Source organism: Pleuronectes platessa, chromosome 5 (genome assembly GCF_947347685.1).
Source record: "Pleuronectes platessa chromosome 5, fPlePla1.1, whole genome shotgun sequence".
In the NCBI taxonomy this organism is placed as follows: Eukaryota; Metazoa; Chordata; class Actinopteri; order Pleuronectiformes; family Pleuronectidae; genus Pleuronectes; species Pleuronectes platessa.
The window spans coordinates 5,660,415-5,684,646 of NC_070630.1; the positions used below are offsets into that span (position 1 = coordinate 5,660,415).

Consider the following 24,232-nt stretch of genomic DNA (forward strand, 5'->3'; position numbering starts at 1 on the left):
AAGTGTCAGAGCGATAAAATGTGAAAAAGTATGATTTAAAATCAATTTCTAGAAGCCGGAGCAACTGTCTGAGCGTTCCAGGTGGCTACAAGTCACAGAGAAGAGCCAATCTAACTCTGGATCGTCTCACTGTGCCACCCGGGGGGGAAACTCCTGCTAATATTCAAAATCTAATTTGCTAACAGAAGCTGGAAGTTAATCGAATTGCCTGCTTCAAATTTGAATTCTGTCAGATATTATACTTTAACATATTCTTCAAAGGGCGGATAACTCAATCTCTGCTTGTCACCTCACGTTACCAGGAGACGCTCTGACAAATATCAAATGTTATTTATCACTTTAAAGCGCATGACGCTTCGCCCTGACACCAACTTAATTGTAAAAATGTCTTATCCGCGTCGTGAATCTTCCATCTTGGAGAGCGGGTAATAAAGTAACGTCAGAGCCAGATGAAGGGTGTAGACTGTCTGGAGTTGACAGACAGAACGGATGGGGCCAGGTACACTTCCCCCTTCTCCTGACATTGCATATCTAGCCGTCTCTTCCAGTTTATCTAGCGGGTCAAGGATCCTCAAGAACTGTATATCAAGCAGCTGTTTGAGGATGGCTGCTCTCCCCAGATAAGAAACTCATCACTCCTCACATGTACAAGCTGCTAACAGAGGCAGCGGAAGTGTGGGGGTGAAGGGTGTTGTGTGATTACCTTACATGTGTGTGCGTGTATGTCTGTGTGTGCGTGTCTGATGTTCTACAATAACCACAATCGTCTACTTTGATACAAAAATCTTTTTTGTATTCTTGCCCTATAACATGTTATTTTGTTGATTAGATTACACTAAAAAAGAAAAGGGGAGGAAGATTATTTTTCTCTTGTTACTTTCAAACTATAATAAGAAAAATAAAGGGTTAATAACCCTGTCATCCATACATAACTTTAAACTTACTAGCTTTTCCTTTCCTGTCTGAAACGGGGGGGTTCATGTGGGTGGGCGGGCTACACACAGACCATATCCCCCCTGAGTTTGTCAGCAAAAGCTCATATCACATTCCTAAATTAATATTGCTTGAGTATCCCTTTGCTACCAGTAATTAAATTCCTCATTAAGAGCAGTACGGGTGAGTTGTCCTCACGAGGACACGGAGGGACATGATTACTTAACATTTTACGGACTAATGGCGGTTTTATGTGAACGTAATTTGTTGTGGAGTTCATTAGGAGACACAAGAAATATTCTATTTTCAAAGCACATTGTAAGATTTGACCTTGTCCAAGCGCTGCCAATTATAACCTCTTCTGTAAAATATTGTGATTCTGTGCCCCGACTTTAATGTGTAATTCCAGGTGAAGGAAAAGGACGAATACCTCAAACTCTGCGTGTTTGTGGACGTCCTCCGCTCGCTGCCTGTTCAGGATGAACTCGGCCTCGTTGGCGACCCGCACGATGTGGTCCTTCATGGCGTGGCAGAGCAACCTATCACATGGCAGACAACGTCGAATCAAGCACTCTCACGTACATATTAATCATCAATTAGGAAACGTATTATTTCCATTGGCCCAAAAGCTGCAGTAATGACGGAGCAGGTCTGAGGCCAATGTAGCTTGTCGTGCCACATTGTTGAAAGAGGCCACTGGTGAACAGTATCATTTGTCTGTGTTATGGTGCGCGGCTGCAGGTCAGAGACGGATCCCTCTGTAGCATTAAGGAGGGAATGGAGCGTCATTAGAGCATTGAAGCCTGTCTGGCACGTTCCTGATTGACTGAGCATTGCTTCCACACTGACCAGAGCATCAACCCCGCGCTGCTGACAAGTCTGGATAACTCCCCACACGGCTGATTCCAGACACTCCACCGTCTCCACCCATATTCACACGGAAATTCCAGTATCTTTAATAATGGAAAACACCGTGGCCATTGTGTAGATTACATGCCATTTTACACACCATTAGGCTAGCTTTGTTTTAATTAAAGCGGCCCCTGTTCCTCTCCAGTGCTTGATACAGATTGTAATTTCCCTCCTGTCCCAAGGAGAGGCAGTAATCCCAAGGCTGCATTCATCAGCTGCTATTGCCTCTTTAACTGTTGACAAGCACTCATTAATAGACAGACGTACAGTGTTTAAAGAGAGACGCCCACAAACAGCAACCTTTGTTTTCAAAAACCAAGAATAGATGAGAAAGCAAGTTGACAAGTGATAGTTGGAAATGGAGAAAAAAAAACATGCACGTCCTCTATTAGAACCTCTGCTTTGGTGTTTGGTACAAAGGAAACACTAATTAATACGATACAATATTCACCCATTGTCGGAATTAAATGATATAAATGTGTTGTTCATAGGCTGCTGTGTAAAATCAGTGACCATCACAGTTGTGCAGGTCTGAAGGTTGAATGTCCAGTAAATGAATACGCAATCCAACACAATCAGAAAATTGGTTTTCTTATTGTTGTGTTTGTGTATCATTAGATTTTTCAAACCATTTCATGTTCACTCCCTCAAATCATCACATATTTGTCTTAAGACCAGTGATTGTTGTAGCTTTTATACACTGTCTTAACGGAGCTGTATGGACATATCAATAAACACTATAACAGTAAATTCATTATTAGAAATGATACTAAAATCTGGTGTAAGAAAGTTAGAAAGCACTTAAACAGTAAAGATAATTCATATGGTTAAAAGGGGTTGAAATGGTAAAAAGACATTTAGTTTACATATAAAATCGTCATCTAACTCCTGTTTTATTCACAAAGTAACATAATTAATCTCTAAGTCACAGAGTGCTCTTATTTTACCCTCATACCTCAGGAACCTCGCAGCGTTTTCATCATTCAACCTTTAGGGAAACACTAGCTAAACCTTGTGTGATCATTTCTCTCTGTTTTTCAAGGGGGTAGCAGGAGCAGTGGTTACACTAAAGTAAATTGATCGTTTACTTTTAGCCATCCACCAGTTTTAATAAAGGGAATTATTATTATTTGATGGTGGCCTCGGGATTCATAAAACAGAGCCACCAGCGGCAGGTGTTGTTGCACAGGCAGCAGACACAGCGTCTGTGTCAGCCACGCCTCGTAAGGCAAACAGATTTACCAGCCTATAACTACCTCTAGATCTGTCTAGTTCTGTTAAGCAGAGCAGGTGTGCGGCGACTTGACTGGGAAATTGTGTATCTGTCAGCAGCACCCTGGACAGCGCCGTGTGGCCCCGCCGTCTGAAACTCTTTGTTCCAGGGCCAGCGGGGGACACGGGAGTGGAAGCCTGGCCGGGCTGAGACAAGCGCCAGGGCACGGGGAAGAGCCCGGGCAGATGGGTCAGCAGATGGACAAGGAGTTTGAGCCGCCCCTGATCTGCCCGATGGAAATCCCTGAGTCTGGCCACACCCAGAGAGGGAGAGGGAGGGAGACAGAAAGTGAAACACGGACACTGCTGACGGACAGTGAAACAGACGGTGACATACGGGAGCAGCCAATAGGAGCGGCTGACTGCGCTCTACTGTTGATAGTCTTACTTCATCCAGACACAACAGTCTTATTTACCTCTGAACCCCAACAGAGCAGACAACAGGGGCAAGAGGGTTTAGAGCTAATCTACGTCCTGCCACTTAATCCAACAGGGTTTTTATTGTTGCCAGGCAGAAAACCAACACACACAAACTGAAAACAGAGGAGATAAATAAAGTGATGCTGTGCGATTTACACTCAATATGAAAAAGTGAAAGGTTACATTACCTTCCCTCGTTGATGAGCTCAATGAAGGCCAGGCCGGCGTTCTTCTGAATGGAGTTCTGCCACTCCTGCAATAAAGGAGATGTGATCTGTTACAGACAGAAGCTCTGCATCTTATTTTTGAGTATGGGCTGGAAAATATTAATTAAAAAGCTCTGAATAAAACACTATATGATATTAGATGTTGGTTTTAACACAAGCTTTTCAGTTTGGCTACTTTATGCCCCCGAAAAACCGAGGCAGCATAATACTACCAGAAAAGAGCGCTTTCCCCAGCAGCAATGTAAAGTACAGAAACAAGTACAGAGCATGAATATCAAACTACCCTTTTTGATCCTCTGTGCAACCAGATCTTTCAGAAATGCATCACAGGAATCACATTTCAGCCACCAAATGTCATATTTTAACTGTAATTCAGAATACATTTTAATAGCGTGTAATCCAAGGAGGTAAAGAAAGCATTTAGTTTATAATATATCCTTTATTTAAAAAAAAAAATGAAAGGTTGAAATCCTGCACCACATGTGTGACCATCATTTCTTCTTCTGCGAAAAGATCAGTGAGCACAGGAGAGATGTAATTGTGGGATGAAACTATATCCTCTCACTTAAATACAGCCATTTCCTCTGTCCCTTACAGTGACAGATTACTGAGCCGGCTCGCCGGGCCCTGCAGAGTGTGCCTGGAAGGGATCCGAGCCATGGGCCAGAGTGCCAGCACTTGCCGTCTCACAACATGCTCTGGAAATGATTAAAAAGCAGTTGGAGAGCGCGCCTTTCACTGTGGGAAATGCAGCTCTCCTGTATCCTCACCGAGGTACAAATGGAAGAGAAAACAGAGAAGGCCACAGTTCAAAAGAGGAGGGGGGGAATGAAAGGAATAGATTTCCAGGCCGACGTCTTTGTACCTGCAACTCAACGTTATCCACATAAATAAGTAACATCGAAATGTGACCATCCTATCACGTGAAAATTAATACTACTGTTTTACCAGCAGAAAGGACATACAGGGATATGGCCTACTGTATGTAATCTGTAGTCATACACAACAATGCTGCTTGTTCTCTGTCCCCGTCTGAGCAAGATAAGCAGCTTTTGTTGTGTAAACTACCTGAATAACTGACATTGACATTATTATGTATGGGCATGTGTTTTTATACGTACTTGTCTTGCCTGACACATACCGGTTCATGCAAGAGTACACAGCCTGACCCTGCGATGCGTTAAGTCAGGGAGATGGTGCCGACAAACTGCCGAGCATCTGGTCTCCAAATGTTCCCCATGACCCCCTTCCACTGCTACAGGATCTGCCTGGAATAAGCTGTTCCTGATTTGGACAGGGATCATGTACAGCCAGTCTTCTGAGGCTCAACTCGCGACCGCGCTCACGTGACAAAAATAAATACGGAAATCAAGGCAGATGTGACACTCGGGCGATGCCAGGGAAATGGCAGCAGGTCGGCGGAGGTATAGCGTGAACTAGTCAAATTTGCTGTCTTGTCTGGGGTATGCTTGTTGACAGCTGAGAAGGAACTTCAGAGGCTCTCTTTCTTTCTTTTTTTTTTTAATACTGGAGAACAGAGCTCCCAGAGGAGGCTGCCTTTGATTGCAGGGATTTTAAAAAGTCCTCTGCTGCCCATTTGAAGGGAATTAGGTCTGACGTGCGCCTCCTTCAAGAGATGTGATCCTTGATGTAAATGCAGACGGTGACCAAAGTGAAGAACCTCTGGCCTTTGGAAGTTTGTCTAGTTGCTTGTATATGAAAAGCTGAGATTTAAAGCTGGTAAAATGTGGCTGTTGGCGCTTTAGGGGCGACAGAGTGACACCATATTGTCCGCTTTTATTATTGTTATAAAAAATATGTTCTTAAAAATCCGGCAAGCGTTGGCATTTTATTTATTTTTATTTTGGAGACCGGACAAATTTATGTTTAATAGTCATTCCTTCTATATTAAAGGTTGAGTTTCCTCACATGCCTGAGAAGAATAACTTCCTTTCTAACTCTGTGTTCTGCTGTTAAACTGTTTGTAGACTTTTCTGTTAACAAACAGCTGCTGCTGAAAACTTGTAATGAGAGGAATGAAACTGAAGAACATAGTAAATCTGTGCGGGGGAATTCTTTGACGCAACATACAACACGGGGAAACGTTGGACAGTGATGGATGATACTGTAGTTTCACACGGGACCGTGGTACCAGTCCTCAATCTATCTTTGGAAAGAACCCAGCACCTTTCCTTGGACCTCAAATCCCCAGAAGTCCCATCACCGAGCGAAACAGCCCGCTGGCCTTGAGAAGGTTCAGTCTCCTCCCACTTTCATCTTGGTGAAATTCAGCAGGCCACTAAGTATTTGTGGTGTTTCAATCCAACCTGTCACTGCGCGGGGGCCTTTGCTTTTATCTGCTGTTCTTTTCTCTGCACATCTGGAGGCCTTCCATCACTAAAGCTCTGTGGCTCCACTCGAGACCCCCGCCCTGTATTTTTAAGCTGTTACAAGAAACAGAGCTGCTTGACCTTTTCCTTCAGCTGCCAGAGATGAGGAGAGACACACAGTGTCTGCGGCCGCGGCCAGCCGCACAATGATTGCTGTGATTAGTATGCATAAATAAGGAAAGGCAGATCATTAGCACTAATTTATTCATAAAACTGACAGGTCACAAAACAGAAGGGGACTAAAGGTCAGCTAAATGCCCTCCTGGCTGTCTCAAAACATTAATGTTGAAATATGGGAGGGATGTGTTGAAGTTGGCACTTTGTAGTGATGTCAGCCAAAGATCACACTGCATCCGAGAGGAGTCGCTGCTCTTTTTGAAAGCACTTCGGATACCGTCTGTGATACCCAAGATTTTATTAGTTACTATAATGCAGCGTAATTATCAGTCAGAATAAACACATTTTCTCATTATAAAACTGATCTATAAATATCAGCTTTGTCGCCGAAGACGAACAATGTAGAAGTCGCCGATTATCAACGATCCATCAGTACAGAATGTTTTTTAAATCAAATCAGGTGACTACATAACTGGATTAATAACCAATGCTGCAGTGTAAGAATACAGAGCAATGGCTCATCGCTGTTTAAAAGGTTGTAGAAGGACATCAAGCTATATGCTGCAGTTTCAACTTCCCACTGACTGATCGATATCTCAGCCTGGGTTTCATCCCCAGAGTCCCTAATGGCAGGAACCTCTGGAGCCGCAGTAATGCTATCTGTTTAAAAGGGGGGGGGGGCTCAAACCCTTAACAGCACGCTGACGCTCTCGTCTGTAATAAATCCTGGATCTGGAAAAAGAGCAACTTCCCACAGATACTCCACAGACAGAAAAGCAGCACAAAAGGGAGTCCGTCAAAAAACCTTGAAAAGCTCATCTATAACTCAGCGCCGGCTTCCCCATTTATGTGCATTTCTTTGGAGGAGAGCCACTGAATAATGGCCTCCATATAACAGAGGCTGAGCTCCCTGCTGAAGTGGGCTTCGGATTGCGGATACTGCGGAGCGCACATAGTGGCAGTTCCACCTCCTCAAGGCTGTGGCTCTGCCGTCTGGATCCACAGAGAGGCACCAAGTAATGGCTTCCTTATGGGCTCCCAACGCAAGACTGATGGGCTGACAGAAGGTATGTTAAATATCTTCTCTTCTAACTGCTACATCGGGGCTTTGACCTTCTCTAAAACAAGGGCTTAACAAGGGATTCAGGGGGTCAGCGCCGAGGTGATCAGTCACTAGCAGCGCGGCGCGAGGTGGGGCTCGCTCGCTCAAAGGAGGGCTGGGAATTAAAGCTCTGGGGTGTAGTGAGAAAGTTGCCGGATTCTCAGAGAGACTTTGGAGCCTGCGTGTCGTCACTGGTTTGGACGATTGGCTTAAGGAACATTTTCCAGGAAGGATTCACTGATAAGAGAGAAGCTCCGGCAGAGTTTAAACAACTATGCTATATGTCATAAGCATATGCCCTTTAAGAATGTAACCAGTGATTAACCCTAGATTCATGCTTGCACTAAAAGTCTGCAGTTGTGACAGGAATAAAGACGGAATCTGCTTTATGTGAGTTTAAAATACGATTTGAAAGAGTTATGGCTGCACGGAATGGGGCTATTGGCACAGCAATTTCCCATTTGTGATTGTGCAATGTGTTTATATTCAGAAAGAGATGAAAGCAGATCACTGCACGCTGACAGAAAGGATGTTATTAGGAGGAGCGTGGCAGAGAAAGAGGAGAAGATGGGAGCGAGAGAAAGGAGACAAAGAGAATCTGAGAGAGAGAGAGAGGATTGTGATGAGGAGGAGAAAGAGAGAAAAGAGAAAAAAGAAAAGCTCACCTGAGAACAAAGCAGCATCACTAGCTCCACCACTGAGGTGCTCGACTTCATACACACGAGACCTGTGGCAGCAAAGCAGATGAACGGATATTAACCATAAAGGTCATGAAGGGTAAAAGTATCTGTAGGTGGACTCTCACATTTATGATATGGTTTTAATAATAAATACAGTATAAGCTAAAGTTCAGACATACAGCACAGCATTTAGCATTAAAATACATTTTAGAAACGGCCCCTTAAATTGTGCTCCCGATTTGCCTGTTGTCAAAAAAAAGGCATTTGCATCTGCACAGAGTAGAGGTGTGTGCGGAACAGATGTATTAATGTAAAAAGTGAACACCCCCTCCCCACACACACACACACTCACACACACACCTATCTTCACACATGCAGTCAAGCACAAAGTGAGCACACACATTCACAGCTTCCTCCCTCATCCGTGGATGCTGAGCCGCAGACAGCTCTCTCTAATGAAACAAGGGCAGGTGTGAAAAGTTCATTTGCGGAGACAATGGCTACAACTGCTCTCGGATTCTGCACCTCCAGCTCCTCCTGCTGCACTTGGGCGAGAACAATTAAGGTGCAGTCGTTAGTAAAGAGGAGAGAAAGCAACTCTGCAGGACTCATTATGGGCTGGAGGGAGGAGAAGTCGATGCCACGCAGCTGAGACTGTCTCAGGTATGACACCGTGTCAATCAGAGGAGAGAGAGGAACAAGGGTTTATGCAACATATACTTAGAAAAATCGGTTTCACACTGAATAAACAACATGTGCAATATTAAATATGTATTATTCATAAAACATTATCAGCAGGGAAATATGTTACTTTACTCAGATTGATTTAGAGAAAATCTTGAATGGCAGTGGTATGACAATAATGTTAAATATAATTACATTTTTAATTTAATGAAAACAACTGTATATGCATCGTACAGTTAATTCATATTTATCTACATCAAAATGTCAATCAATCATGCAACACCAAATCATTCACACTCATAGATACAGTTTCCTAAATATGCCTGATTTTATTTGTCTAGATATTTGACATCTGTTTATGTTTTCTCTTTTCTCATGAAATCCGTTCAGCAGTTTTTGTGGAGAACCATCCAATAAACAAACGAGCAGTGGCGTGATCACTTCTTTAGCAGAGGTAATAAATAGAAATATAGACGTGTTTGTGAACTTTTTTAGATATGCACGGATATTTAACTCAGGCTCTTATGGCCGAAACACTTGGGCCTTCAGGGTCAACTGGACAACATAATATAAAATATTGAGGGAACTGGAAGGATCTTGTGGTCATTACTTTTTTAACCCATCTCCATTCATGCAGTCTGTCAGAGGAAGTGTATTGTAGACGCTCTGTGCACAAGAGAAGGGCCACATCCTCTCCGAGTGCCGCGGCTGACCCCTTGTTATAGCAGTGACACGCCGAGCCATAAGTCAGTCCAGTGTGACACAGGAGTCAGGTGGCCAACTGACCCTGGCCTTGTGCTGGTAGACAAACTAAATGCATTCTATTTAAACATGCCCTGCCGGTCCCTTCCTGTAAACAGGGCCGGGTTAAGGCACGGGTGAATGTGGCATTGTGGGGTGATGTGTCGGCAAGCTGGGCCACTCAGGGGCCAGCAAGAAGCAGGCGGCAGGCATCACAACAGTGGCAGTGTTCACACACAGGCCGTACCCACCAACTCCAAGTGTAAAGCTCAGGGTGCACTCAACATAATTGCTGCAGTGACCACATGTCTGCAGGGGGGTGGAGGAAAATGGTGAGGCAAAGGGGCACGCAGGGCACGGGAGGGCTCGACCCCGGGCAATCTAAGGAGTGATGGATGGCTGGTAATTACTCGTAAATGGAGTGCCTTTGCACTACAGCACAGTATTTCAACTGTGAGCCTGGGAGGGCCGGGGAAAAAAAGAGGAGAAAGAGAGGGAGAAACGGCCAAAGTCGTTTTTTGGGACAAACACGCTGCAACTGGGACAATCTGAAGTGGATCAACAGAGCTAGAGATTTAACGTGCATTTGGTAAATCTGTGCACTGGTTTTGGTTTGATCGGTGTCAGGAGGCCCTTTTCACAGACCCAGACAGGGTTAAACTGGTGAGGAGTGCCGAGGCCCGAGCTGTCTATCTGCAGACCTGTTGTAGGGGTTACACTCTCCGCTCGGCTCGGGTTTGTCAGCTCAGTCAGTCCGCTGACAGACTTTGAGTGAAAGGGTAACAGACAAATTCGCACTTGTCAAGGCTACGCTACCTGATTTTCCTGAGCTTGTGCAAGTAGCATCAGCCACATGTGCACAGCACGTCTATTTACACACGTACACGCATGGTGTACGCATGATGTGAGGAGGAGGAATAAACTGTTTGTGTAATTTTCGCTGGAATGGAAAATATTCCTCAAATAGCCTGTAATGGCTCCAGAGAATTGAAATCACAATTTGACCAATTGCTTTTGACGGAGTTGGTTTATAGTAAATAAATGAGATCCTGCTTATGAGTGAGACTGGTCAAGTTGAGCTTAAATTAAATACCAGTGATCAAATGTTCTTCAAGTTTGGGATTCAGCAGCTTATTAATAATATAAGCAGGCTTAGCAAAACTAAAACAAAAATTGTTATATGATAATAAAATACTAGAAATTAATTATGTTCAGGAAAAAGCACATGTTGTGTCAGGGGACTCTAATAAAGTCCTACAAAGTTATTATCTCAGTTTGCTGTCAGTCTGTGAACATCTGAAACTCATATCAGTCTAGTTTAAAGTTAAAAGGAGAGATTTGGATTTTAACTTTGTGCAAACTGCTGTAGTGAGACTGTAAGGCCACATATATTCTGCACTGTGCACACACACACACACGCAACTACACACACAAACGCAACTACACACACACACGCAACTACACACACACACAAACAACCACACACACACACACACACACACACACACACACACACACACACACACACACACACACACACACACACACACACACACACACACACACACACACACACACACACACACACACACACACACACACACACACACACACACACAGGCTGCGGTGGCACTATGTTGTTGTGAATTTGAGCCAACACAAGCCTGAGTAAGAGAGTGGCAGTGCCCACACATGCAGGCCGAGTCCCTGAGGTTGGGAACAAGTAGTCCTGTGAGTGGCTGCCAACCGGAGGCCAGAGGACGGCACCGAGAGCCTCCACATGGCCGCCGGTTAATAGGACTAGAGCCCAGAGCGGTGCAGGGGCAGCAGCAGAGGATCACACACTACTGCAAACACAGAGCTCAGCCAAGCCAGAAACACCAGAACTTAAATATATACAAAGTGGCTGATGTAATGCAATTTTATAATGAAAATGTCCAGGGTATTATGGTGAAGACATTAATCCTGAAGGCTGAGAGATTGTAACATAAAGTATCAGGTCGTTCATGATTCCAGGGTTTAATCACAGAGTTTCTATAAGCATCTGTAATTCACTTTACTTTCCATGTGAGCGGTTTTGGATCGAACTCCGCAGAAAAGAAGAATTCTTTATGGCAGAAAAACAGAAAAAGGTTCATTGTTCTTCCAATATAAACACAGCTTAAGTTTTCAGATTTTCCTACAATGGCACGCACTCATGTTGGAAATGTGATCTCAGTTTTGAGAAATATGAACAGTGAAAATAACACCCGCAGCTGAAACCTCAAATTGTGGAGCACTAACGTTTAAAAATTCTAAGTCCAGAATTGAAAAAATATGTATTTTCTTTTTTATATGATTCATGCAGAAGACAAAATATGCAACAAGACGAATGAAGGGGGAAGAGACCCACAGCTTGAGTGCAAAGTAGTGACTCTCCTGTCAACACCGACCACTGCTGTGCATGCATCCATCCACGAGGCAGCCAGGAGCGTACAGACAACAATAGGGTGACGGCTCTGAGTATAAACCCTTAAACAACATCTATACCTTCTATCAGCAGCTCTTGACCATGGCTGCCCAGCAGGGTGCGTGATAGGAAAGGTGCAAAGTCGACAAAGATCTCCCTCAGCAGGGGCGCCACCTTCTCCAGGGCCCTCTCCAGCTTGGTAGTGATGCTGTCAAGAGAACACATCGGGACAGAAGGTCGGTAAGGTGGCTCTTCCATGAAGGGTGAGGCATGACATAACCAGTGAGACTCCCACAGTTAACCCAGTGCACACAGCAGTAAGTGTTAGTTAGTGTGTGTTCCAGGGTGTCGGAGAGGAACCAACACATTTGAGTGGATGCAAACCGAGCCAGATACAGTTGTTATCGCTGGACAAGATTTCACGTTGTAACAATTTTTGTTTTTTGTTTTATTTCAAGTTGTTTGCATTCTTTCTGCAGACATGTAACCAGATACGGGTTCACGGTTGTTCAACTCTGTGGAGGGGAAGTTCTTTATCTACACCCTCGGTACACGCTGTTGTCTGACACTATCTAAGCACCTCAGAGAAACAGTGAACCAGAGTCATGCAGCTCAGAGTGTGTGCGTGCAGAGATATGAGTCGAGCTGCAACATACAGTATCTCCGCTGTGCTCCGGCGTGTACGCCCACAGATGTAAGACAACATGAGGGGAGCTGAAGGGTGAATTCCCAGCAAAGATGGACAGAAAGCAGCAGGACGGAGAAAAACAGAGCGAGGGGAGGATGTGTATTAGTGTGCGGTGTAATTCGCCTTCCAGCACCCGGGGAACAACACAGCAGAGAGATGACAGGGTTGTATAAAACCCAGGGTGCAGGTGGTCCATGTGGCTAACAGAAATGTCCCTGCCTCAGACACTGGTCTGCACCTCTGGAGGCTGCATGCAATCCTGTCAGGGAGCTAAAGGGGCCGGAGCTCGGGAGGTGCAAGTCCCTGGCATAGTGGACACTCCATAGTCCACTTCAAATAAGACACTGAAATAGAGAGAAAAATAAAACCTCAGGCAGCACTTGCTTCATGTTGATTTGTGACCTCCGCGTCGGGCTAATGAACTCATTATAAAATAATTTATTAGTTCACCCGACTCTCTGGCTCAGATATTGTTTTTCTAAAATGTGAGTTTGCCGGGAGCCGGGTTCTGCAGCGAGAGAGAGAGAGAATCATCGACTTCACCGCTACGCTAAGTGATGTCAGTTACTGCTGCCATGGCAACTGAGTCTCTGTTCCTCCAGCAGAACATGCCGAGGCAGAGAGAAGGAGAGAAAGAAGAGGGAGAGAGAGAGAGCGAGAGGGAGAGAGGGAGAGAGGGAGAGAGGGAGAGAGGGAGAGAGGGAGAGAGAGAGAGACTGGAGAAGGACCTGGGCGTTCAGCAGACAGTGGACGAGCAAGACTAAGGACATCTGTCACAAACTGTTAGGGCGAGCGAGAGAGAGAGACGAGTCAAGGTCACAAGAAGATTTATATAAATACACAACTGCACATGCAAAAAAATTCCAAACTTTGACAAAACGTTGAACAAAAAACATGTAATCTGTGGAATTATGTTTTGAAATTTTTGCAGAGAAAAAGAAAAAAATCTAATTTGATCAAATCCAATGACCCATAGTTTGATAATGGTGGGCAGCAGACTTTTCTCAAATATTATCATTCAAATAAGGAGGAGTCTTTTTAAACATGAGCTCAAACAAAATAAATGAATTAGTTAATTTAAGGAAATAAAGTAGTGTAGGTGAATAGAGAGGACTCTGTTGTACCTCATGTTCTCGACTGTGTCTTCAGGCATGGGGGCCACCGGCTGCACGGCAGGCAGATTTTTGCTGGTGGCTCCATTTACAAAACTGGAGGAGGATGAGGACGAGGTAGGGGGGGCAGCCTCAGTTGCTCCTGCAGAGAAGAGCAGCAGAGACATGCAACATTAGCGCAGCACATAAGAAATTATAATTTTTATGAATCTTTAACTATTTTACAGTAACAGTGAGGACTGACGTTAAGGTAACAAAAGCACCATTAAAGTAATTCATATTTCAAGTGTTTTAATATTAGGACGGTTTAGTTGTTGGGGTTTAATGATGAAGCTTAAGAAAATCATTGAAATGGGTTTCAGGTTTCAATGTGATTTCAGGCAGAGACTCTTCGTAGCACACAGACTAAAATAAAAGAAACAGAATGGGAGATTTATAAAAACCCTAAAACAATCTGGCTCCCGACATTCTTCAGCAGTCAGCGCAAAATTCAACCAAGTCAAACAAATGGAAAAAGTGGCAACGTTGTCAAATCCTGCAACAAATCTTAAATTAGATCCAAGTGCACCGAGCTGGGTGTTGAAACCAGAAGAAGAAAAAAAAAACTATTCTGCTTCCCAAAATGACAAAGATGAAGAATTCAGTGAGATTTGAAAACAACTTCCACATTGAATTTGTACAAATTATTTGTACAAATTAAAGCAAACCTTTGGGTTATGTCCAAGTGTTAAATCATTATCAGAGTCCTTGTGAGAAAGTGGGATCTGGGGGAGGGCCCGTGGCTTTAGCTGAACGCACACTTTTAACTTTGATACTTTTCTCACGCTGCTAAGAGGAGATTTGAAAAGGCGACAGAGCACATTTAAAACATGTTGGAGCTCCTGATGGTTCTTGGTGCTAAGTGGGTCGCCTTCAGAAACCCTGGACAGGAGAGCTGAGGCGGAACCATGAGCAGCGGAGCCCCAAGAGGAGGAGAGTGACCGCAGGGGAAGGAAAGGCCGGGGATCGAGAGAGGAACACACAGGAAGCCATGTGTACAAATCATTTTTTACTCTTGAAAATACTTTAATTGTATAAATCAGAGAGATTAAAATTGAGCTTATTATCGGTTTGCATCAAGAGGACCCAAATGGTTTTTTAGGTGTTGAGCTGATGCAGAGACTGAAAGGAAGATAGAGAGCGCCATCTGGTGGTAACAATAAGCCCCTGCACAGGCATACCGCCTCACATGATTCAGACAGAAATACATTTTTAGACCTGTAACAGCATCTTGTAATAAAGGCAAAACAAATCAAGCTCTCTGAAATCGATTACTTCTTTATTTAACCATGTTACCTGAGCTAACCCTGGTGTGTTTGCCCGTGTGAATAAATAAAGTCTATTCCAAGTTAACGTGTATCTGACCTACCCGTGGTGTTGATCATGCTTTTTGGGGTCACGGTGGCAGAGGCAAAGATGTTGGGGGTGCTGCCAGCTGTCAGGCCGGCAGAGGTGCTGCTGCTGCTCCCCACTGTGTTAACTGCCAGGCTGCCAGGGCACGTCTTCTTCACTGGCACCATCACACTCCTGCAGGACATACACACACGCACACACACGCACACACACACGCACATACAGTATGAACACACAATAAAAAGGAACAGTATTAAAAACATAAATTATACAGTTTTAGACGAAATGCATATAAATGCAAAAGATTAGAGGGGAGATTGTGTGTTTATGACATCTGTTTAACAAATGCAATACTACACAACGCCAGAGTAAATCCCCAACAGCTCCAGGAGGCAAATCGCAGCTGCAGATGGTAACTGAAGACTGAAACTGTGATATTGTCATAGCATTATTCATACACCCGTGGCTTTGATCTAACAGTATTACAAGGACTCCCGGGCTCGTGGGTGAAAGGCACTTTTCCAGTTTTGTAGGACGGTCATAGTTCAGGCCACTGGGGAGCCAAACCAGCCCGAGACCAGAGGTTGTGATCAAATTCGCTTTATAGAAGACGAGCTGCGGGAAAGAAAATGTCAAAATAAAACCAAACGTTCAGGCATTTCCTTGACTTTAAATTCAAACAGTAACTTTCTAATCCTCTTATCTGAAATACCCCCAGACCACAGCGGCTAAAATACAATTTGTGCACATGTTTTAGAGCAAAAGAAGAATAGCAATGATCTTGATGAGAATGCCCAGGACATAAAAGATAAACATCCTGACCTGCAACTCCATCATTCAGCGTGTAGCACGTGCAATGCAATCACATGCGAGAGCCTGAGATAAATAAACCTGAGGGCAATAGGCCGACCAGGCAGCTACTGAACTTTCCCTGAAATCTGCTCTTGTCACCAGAGGCCCCCGTGCTGCCCTCTGCTCTGTATTCGGAGAAGCTGGAAACATCCTGAAAGCTAACGTCAGGCTCTCCCAGAGGAACTGGGCAGTTGTTACCGACGCACATTTGCATCGCTGCCAGCTGTGTTCAAACTGACAGAACTACACCTCGTTGCCTTTGAGATTCAAGACCTTTCTCTCTGGCATTTGCACGGCACAGACACACAGAGCGGTATTTGTACACACTGAGAGTGCAGGTATATTTGGCCGGCACTCTGCAATGTTTTTGTATTGGGTTCCTAGATAAACCTCCTTTTTCTCCCCCCGAGAGACTCTCTGTCGTGGATATACAAGATCTGGCACCAAACAGCTGAAAGGTCAGAATCTTGCATGAATACTTAAACATCAAGTCAAGAAGGAACACAGAACATCACAGCGGCTCCCCTTTTATTTGTAGAAGCCACTGTACAAGCATCACATGGGGCGATAGGAGAAAGCTCATGAAAGAAACATGTAAAAGGAAAAAAGCTTGAGCAGGCTTAAGATGAAAGTAACACTTGTGACCTCGTGTAACAGCACAGGAAAGCACAAACACGCCAGACCTCCGCTCACATGCAATCTGATTGACCGAGGGTTAAAGATGATGCAGTGAACTTGACCCTGCGAGAGCTGCCTGACAGCAAAGAGAAGGGGAGCTTGTCCTTATCAGGCCTGCAGTTGGCCTTTGGGTTTGCGAGGGTGCCAGATAATGTCTCCTCCAATCCCCTGCAGTTACTCCGGGTGACACGGGCCAGGCCTTGGCTCTGTCACGAGCTAAGCCCGCTGTCGTCTGAAGCAAATCCCCAGAAATCCTTCCTCAACAAAACACAGACTTATACTGTTTTATGTTGCTCTTATATATATCCACATACACAATGTCAAACACGCTGCAGACCATGGGAAACAACCCCGAACTTGGACTGGATATACTTCAGGCTTCAGGGGGATTCATCTCACATCCCTTTTTACTGTACCACTCGTTTCCCATGAAAAGAATTATCAACGCTTCAGCATTTTAAAAGATGAAACGGCTCTTGTTTCTCTCTATGGATAAAACACACAAAATGTAGATGATAACACACATTAAGAGACACACGCTGCTGCCTGGTTAACAAGCGCCGCACAGGCACACGATACTAAACAAAGCAGTAAAATAAAATATCTGGGATTTAGCGTAACAAAATCCACTCGATAACACAAGGGAGCATAAGCACGAGTCGGAGGGAAAACTTGCTGAAATATTAATCTCTCCCGAGACACAGCTGTGCTCTGAAGAACACTGATGACAAGTATCATTTATTTAGCGGATCTGTGCGCCGCTCCCTCCTCTGTGAGATCTCATCCACAGATATCGGGACATCAAACTGGTTTTTTTGTGATTGCGAGGGAACTGGGCGTGGATCTAATCTTTGCTTTCCAAATCCCCCCCCCCCCAGTGGAAGCCCGGCCGTTCCTCGACGTTACACCGGATCTACAGGATGTTGATAAAACACGATTGTCTCGTCGTGAATTATTCATAAGCCGAGTCCTCATGAATCATGTATAGATTATCTAGAGCATATTTTATTAATAGGATTGTCTTAATTGAGTTGCAGAGAATAAAGCAAAGGATTAATCTTGGGGTGAATATTAATGGGGTTCCGCGGCTGTGGGAGATGACTGCGCCCGTAAAGAATAACCAAAGATGTGTTTCCTTTATGAATCCAACAGACGGAATCTGATCTAATAGGGTTTTAATTCAGGAATCTGAGGATAGACGCAGAGGAAACGTGTTTACATTCCGCTTGCAAATTCAATTAAAGCCAATTATTGTTTCTCTTCATCACGGGAAAAAATTAAATATTTTATATTTCAGTTGATGTGGATACTTTTGGGGAAGGAGATGGGGAAAGGGAGGAAGTTAAGGATTACTGAAGTATTTATGTACTTTATTCCCATCTGGCTGAACGGAAATCTGGATGTTGAGCATTTTAAACTCCCTCCTGTATGAGGGTCCCTGGTGGAGGGGCCTCTGCCCCTGTGCACTCCACTTTAAGCCATTTTTCACCCCCTTTTTTCTGTTTTGATGTTGTCACTCCCAATCTATTGCCGTCCTGACAGACAAATGAAAGGCCCGTCCATGGCTGGCAGCTCATTTCACTGGCAGGTGGCAAACAATTAGACACAGCAAATAGAGGCTGGGGTGGGGTGGTGGGGGGGGAGGGACATGAAAAGCACGAGACAAAGTTGTATATGTGGTCAGGAGGGTTTGTGTGAAAGCATTTCAAAAAATAATACACTTGGCCGTGGCGACTCATTTCAGGATGCCAGTTCCCATTACGGGTGTGAGCGGTGAGGGTGACAGGGCCGGCCGTGGTGTGGCGTGAGGCCGCTTCTGTTTAATCTGTCATCAACACCCTGGAGACCCCCACCCTCTCAGCTGTCCCCTCTCCACAAACTCCTCCATCTTCTACCCTATTCATCAGGCTCGGCTCAGCCCAGCTCGGCAGCGTGCATGCATTAAAAAGGAAAGGAAGCCCCATTGTTCCTCCTGACTCACTGTGTCCCCTGCCTTCTCTCTGCAGCCCGGCTGTGACTACACACACACACACAAACACACACACATACACACAGACACACACGAAAACTCCAGCACATCAGCGGCGTCCAGAGGCCAGGAGGAGTTTTTCCTCTTTGCAACTCAAATTGCTCTCAACTCTAAAAAAATGATGATTTTGAACATGTTATCAACCATAGGAGATGGGGATCAGGAGGTTACAGGTTTGTAAACTCTAAAATCCAGACAGATTACTGTGTGGTTTTGTCTAATCCAGGAATGTAAATAAACCGCAGCAGGGCCTCGGTGCTTCAGAGGCTTTTTTCAAACACTGGAATTCTTGGCCATGAGGGATGAGTCCAATACAAGTGGTCTGAGATGAATAATGAGTTACATGCAACTTAGAAAAACCATTAGTGGTGTACTAGATATCTGACATAAACCCAAAGGATTAACATTAGTATTCTGTGCTATTCCCATCCCCATGAGACACACACACACACGTCTCTTGATAGTTGTGAGGACACTCATTGACATAATACATTCCCTAGCCCCTAACCCTGACCTTAACCTTTACTCTAACCCCAACTTAAACCCATTTCTAACCCTGAACCTAAAACCAAGTTTTAACCCTGAAACGGCCCATTGAATCTGTGAGCATGAGCCAAAATGTCCTCACAATAATGGACCCCATAACTATAGATAGACATGCACACACACACAGAAATGTTTGATATCTATCTCAGACAGTGACACGTTCAAACATCTTACATTGTTTAATGTTAATCTTGCTTCATATAATCAGGGTTTGTTTCTAACTTCTACAAAGTTTAATTTCCATTTTAAGAAAGAAATACAAAACTTAAGGTCAGATAAAGGACGACCATGTGCACGTTTCTTTCTTCTTCTTCTTCTTCTTGTAACTTAGTTCTAGACCCTAAGGTTGTTTTTGAACAGTAGACGATTGATTTGATAGACTCATGAGCTCTACAGTTCATCATAGTCAGCGTCAGTGTTTTTTTATGAAATAATACATCCTAAATTTTCACTGTGATGGCAAGTGTGTAAATTATCCTAAATACTGCAATACTGTGTTCATGATCTGAAGTAAATGGGACTGAAATGTAGAAAACCTGTGGTACAGTTCTCTACAGAAATAATTTTCACCTGTCAAAGGAGTGAAACTGCATGGGCAGCACGGCCTGGGCCTGGGCAGCAGGGTCTGGGTAGGACACTGGCTCCAGCCCAGTCTCCAGTCCCTCCACTGGAGCCGCCACCAGGCTCTTCAGGATGTCCTTGACACTGATGCCCTTGTTGGGCTGGCTAATGCTGCTGATGGAGGAGGGCGGTTTCTGCAGCTCCATGGTGGGTGACTCAGACAGACTCTCCCTGGACTTCTTCACCTCCGAGTACAAGGTGGATATCTGCTCGCCCCCAGCGTCCGGCCCTCCGGCGCCGGGATCTGGGTCAGACCCGTTAAGGATGCTGGCTACGTGCTCCTCACCGATCCCAGAGTCTGTGCGGGGGAGAGAGCTGCTCTCCATGTGGAGGTTCTCTGATGGTCCGAGATGATCCTTACTGCTGCTGAAGGCTAGGGGTGTTTCTGTAGAAAACACACACACACACACACACACACACACACACACACACACACACAGTTGTCAGCTATGTCCAATAATAAAATAACCATGACAAAATAATAATTGTGTCAAATTTGATTAAAACCTTTATACATTATATTCTTTACAATGTTATCATCAATTGTGCTTGATTGTGAAAAAAATAAATAAAATAAAAATGCAAAGTGAAATAACATCCTTACATCTGAGAGGTGTGTTTGATGGTTGTCTTGGATAAATACAGTAGTACCATAAATACTAATGTTTATGTCACTCTCTATGTTTTTTGGTCAACATATTCCATATTTTTATTGTAGTCTTGCAACAACGGGGACTAAAACTGAGTTCTAGAGTAAGTTATACGTTCCTCATCAAAGAGTAAATGTAGTGTAGACGGTCGTGTGCCAGCACAGATTCTTGGATCTCTCTCCAGAAGCTCTGACCATCTGCTGAGATCATCTACATTCTTCTTCTTCTGTGCTAATAAAACACGAATCCTCTTTATTCAGTGTACTCCTGCCTAAAGCCCAGGGAGACACGTGTATTGTCAGATAGCTGCTCTATTATTCTGGTGCATAATATACTGTACTTTACTGTATAAACAAGATGTTGAGTGTGAAGGTTCCTCTAAAATACAACATCTGGTCTCTTCCCCACACTGAAAACATTAAAGAGACAAACATGACCCGATGGAACCTTTGTGGATTCTGTCATCAGCCGCTGCAGGTGACCCTCAGGTTTGATTGTTGGTTCATCTGGATCCAGCGGTTACCTTGACGCGAGGCTGGAGTCATATTCATATTCATCACGTGTCCCCTAACGAGGTCAGCAGGGCCCGATTCCGCCAGTGAGTCCTCTGGCTTCCTGGTCCATCAGACAATCGTCTGCCACATGCCGTCTGGAAAATTCCCCCATTTTCTGGAGAAATTTATGAAGGCGGCAGTGTGCCTCTCTCCTCCCAGCAACCTCTATGATCCCATTCTCCTCTGGTGGATTGCTTGCCTAATGGGCACTGACAGATGCGGCTGAAAATAGCAAGCCTGGCTCCACTGCCCCAAAAACCCTCAGTAGCTAGCTAGCATGCTGCTTTTCCATCTTATCTCCTCTTTCTTCATTTGCCGTGTTCCTACATCTTTAATCTCATATCTCTTATTTCCTCTGGCCTCCCTTCTCTTTCTCTTGTTTCCTTTATTCACTTCACATTTCATCCGAATGGAAGATGATGAAGTATATTCGCCCGAGCGTCTCCTAAGAGCAGCAGACGTTGTGTTAAACCTTTGTGAGCAGCCGCTGATTTCCTTTCATGTGACTTAATGTATGATTTATGACTCGAGGCGTACACTACCTTTTATTTCAGAGGGACTGATGATGCTCGAGCGAGTTGGTAAAGAACCATCTCCAGCCCCAGTTTGATTCCACGTTTAATTCCATGCGGTGCAATTAGCGGGGCTCATGAATAAATCATAGGTGAGTGAAGACAGGTTATCCCTTCTATTTTACTGAATGGGCTCTCGGCTCAGGCTGGCAGCAGCGTACCAAAAGGACCAAGGACACTTTACATTCATTCATATCAGCTGTAGCTCAGATTAGTGAGCAGGAGGGACGGGTGTGAGAAAGGCAGGGCACAGCTTTCAACACCTGTGCTGGTGGGTGAGTTGATCTCCTGACGCATGCTGTGGCCTGAATGGCTGCTCATCCGGGCCGTCTCACGCTGGGGCTCCAGGATGTCGCGGTACTTAGAGACCATGAGGACAGAGATGAAGTACACCACAGCCAGAGCCAGGAACTGGGCTTGCTTACTGTCATCCTGTGGAGAAGAATCACAAAATGCTCATGTCACTCTCCATATGCAGAAGAGGTTGTTTTTTACACATAATCCAACGCTGCTGCTGCCTTAAGTCTTTCTCTCACCTCGGAAACACGTTCAAAGTAATGTTCTTTTTTTCTCTAACACGTGTCTCATACTTGCTTTGAAATCTATCCATTCAAATTTGGAAGGCTTGTGTTAAACAGCAGCTCAGTCGACAGGGTTTCACCTGCTGATTGAGGGGTGTTACATCGCACACCTACGTGTCTGCCAAAAAAAGCAAATCCTATTTTCGTCCTCTCTATCTGCAGCCAGGTCTTTGTGACAAAACACATGCATGTCCTCCGAGGAAACCGCTTGCACATGCACAGACGCACGCCGGCACTCACCACATCACGGAACACCACAGCTCGCAGACGATTAATGTCTACATCCTGCAGAAGGCGATCGGGGTCCTTGATGGGAGACAGGTTACAAGGGACAATCTCTATGGCTGTCTGAAGCAGAGAGATAACACAATATGACATGCAACTCTTTTTCACTCAGTTAAACATGTATTTACTTTTGTTTCCACCTAATTTTAGGGATTAAAAAAAGGACAAATGGAACTGAGAAGCAGATATCTGACACTTTAGGAATTAGATCAGGAACACTGAGTTAATAAGCGTGGGGCAAAGTGTTCCTCAGGTAAAATGTAATGTATTGACATAACTTTGAAGAGAAATAACAATTATGATGGTGCATCCTTACCTTGCTGGAAGTCACAGCATTTAGCAGGATGTCCTGAGTCTTGTTGTTGTTGGGAATGTAAAACTTACTTCCCCTGTCCATGTGTCTCTGCCTGCACTCCAGACAGTTCCTAACAGCCACGCAACACACTGCACCCCCCACACACGCACACACACACAGACACACAGAATACAAATAGGCTCTCATCTCAGAGTTAGACGGAAATTGACTGTTAATAACATGCATGACCCTCTTTAAAACTAATCAGTTATCCATGATGACTATTTGTTCCAGGCTGCAGGGGCGGACACTGGGAGTAAAATCAGCAGCCAGACCGATTTCACGCTGAACCCGATGATGAGAAATTGCATGTTTGCAACGGGCAGTACCGTGAAGTCTGACGGCTATTTGCTAACCCCCCCCCCCCCCCCCCACACACACACACAAAACAACTTGGTAGTCAACAAAATCCACAGAAAAGGACACAATCATGCACAAAGACAAATAAACCCACAGTGTCTTTGACCGATTCCTGCAACAAAGAATTGCACTAAAGCAACTAAATAGAAATGTACACTTAGTTCAATAAAATTCCCATTTTAATAATTCCTGAATTAAGCAGTTATCTACTTTGCAGTTCATAAGGTACAGAGGCAGTGACACACACACACACACAATGGTAGAAAGGACCTCATGCAGTCCTATGAGACAAACTGATGACAGACACAAGGCTACCATTTGCTAAGAGTACATGATTGCACTGCAAATTATTCACTCTGTTTGTTATGAATTCCAAAGTGATGATCCTGTTATTTTTCTACAGCCGGAAACGGCAGCTCTCTCCAATTTAATATACAATTAGCAGAGGGCTCTCAAATTAATTAGCTCTGCTGATCAAACAGAGGCTTTACAGGGATTAGAGAAATTATTAGTGTGTGAAGAGAATGCTGTCATGGTATTTTTGAGCTCATCAATTTCCCAGTGGGGCAAGAAAAAGATGCATTTCACCGATGCTGAAATTGGTACAATCTTCCAAGGCAACTCACTGACAATCGGCGGCAGGAAATATACAGTCGTGCTCTCACCGAGTCTGAGGCACTGACGCATCAGGCCACCGGCGGACATGTTCTTCTCAGCCTCGATCTCACTGAAGTTGAGGGAACTGGAGAACACCAGCACGTCCACCATAACCATGAGACGGGACAGGAAGGTGATGGCGGTCTCCGAGGACATGCCTTGTGTCACCTCGATGTTGTCCAACTCAGTCTTCCACAAGCATCAAGGAACATAGATAAACAAAACGCACATGAGCAATGACTTCTCTTCCACAGTCGAACCTGCAGCTGTGACTTAAATCTCACAGAGAGATTCAGACAAATACAGAAGGATTTAGAGAGAAACATCCAGTGGCAGCTGGGGAAGAGGGCAGCACCATCAGCCATTTTAATAA

General features: G+C 44.5%; 1 protein-coding gene across 2 annotated transcripts in view; it reads right to left on the minus strand.

The window, feature by feature from the left end:
- Window positions 1–24,232, minus strand: part of nbeab (neurobeachin b) — a 176,549-nt gene that overhangs the window by 80,710 nt on the left and 71,607 nt on the right. For both annotated transcript variants that reach the window (XM_053423381.1, XM_053423380.1), the window contains exons 25-35: window positions 23,868–24,048; window positions 22,804–22,931; window positions 22,443–22,550; window positions 21,885–22,053; window positions 19,795–20,230; window positions 15,136–15,293; window positions 13,740–13,869; window positions 12,008–12,135; window positions 8,039–8,100; window positions 3,726–3,790; window positions 1,364–1,472 (exon numbers count right to left, since the gene is read on the minus strand). In XM_053423381.1, the coding sequence (XP_053279356.1) occupies window positions 1,364–1,472; window positions 3,726–3,790; window positions 8,039–8,100; window positions 12,008–12,135; window positions 13,740–13,869; window positions 15,136–15,293; window positions 19,795–20,230; window positions 21,885–22,053; window positions 22,443–22,550; window positions 22,804–22,931; window positions 23,868–24,048 (1,674 nt within the window). The remainder of the gene's footprint in view (window positions 1–1,363; window positions 1,473–3,725; window positions 3,791–8,038; window positions 8,101–12,007; window positions 12,136–13,739; window positions 13,870–15,135; window positions 15,294–19,794; window positions 20,231–21,884; window positions 22,054–22,442; window positions 22,551–22,803; window positions 22,932–23,867; window positions 24,049–24,232) is intronic.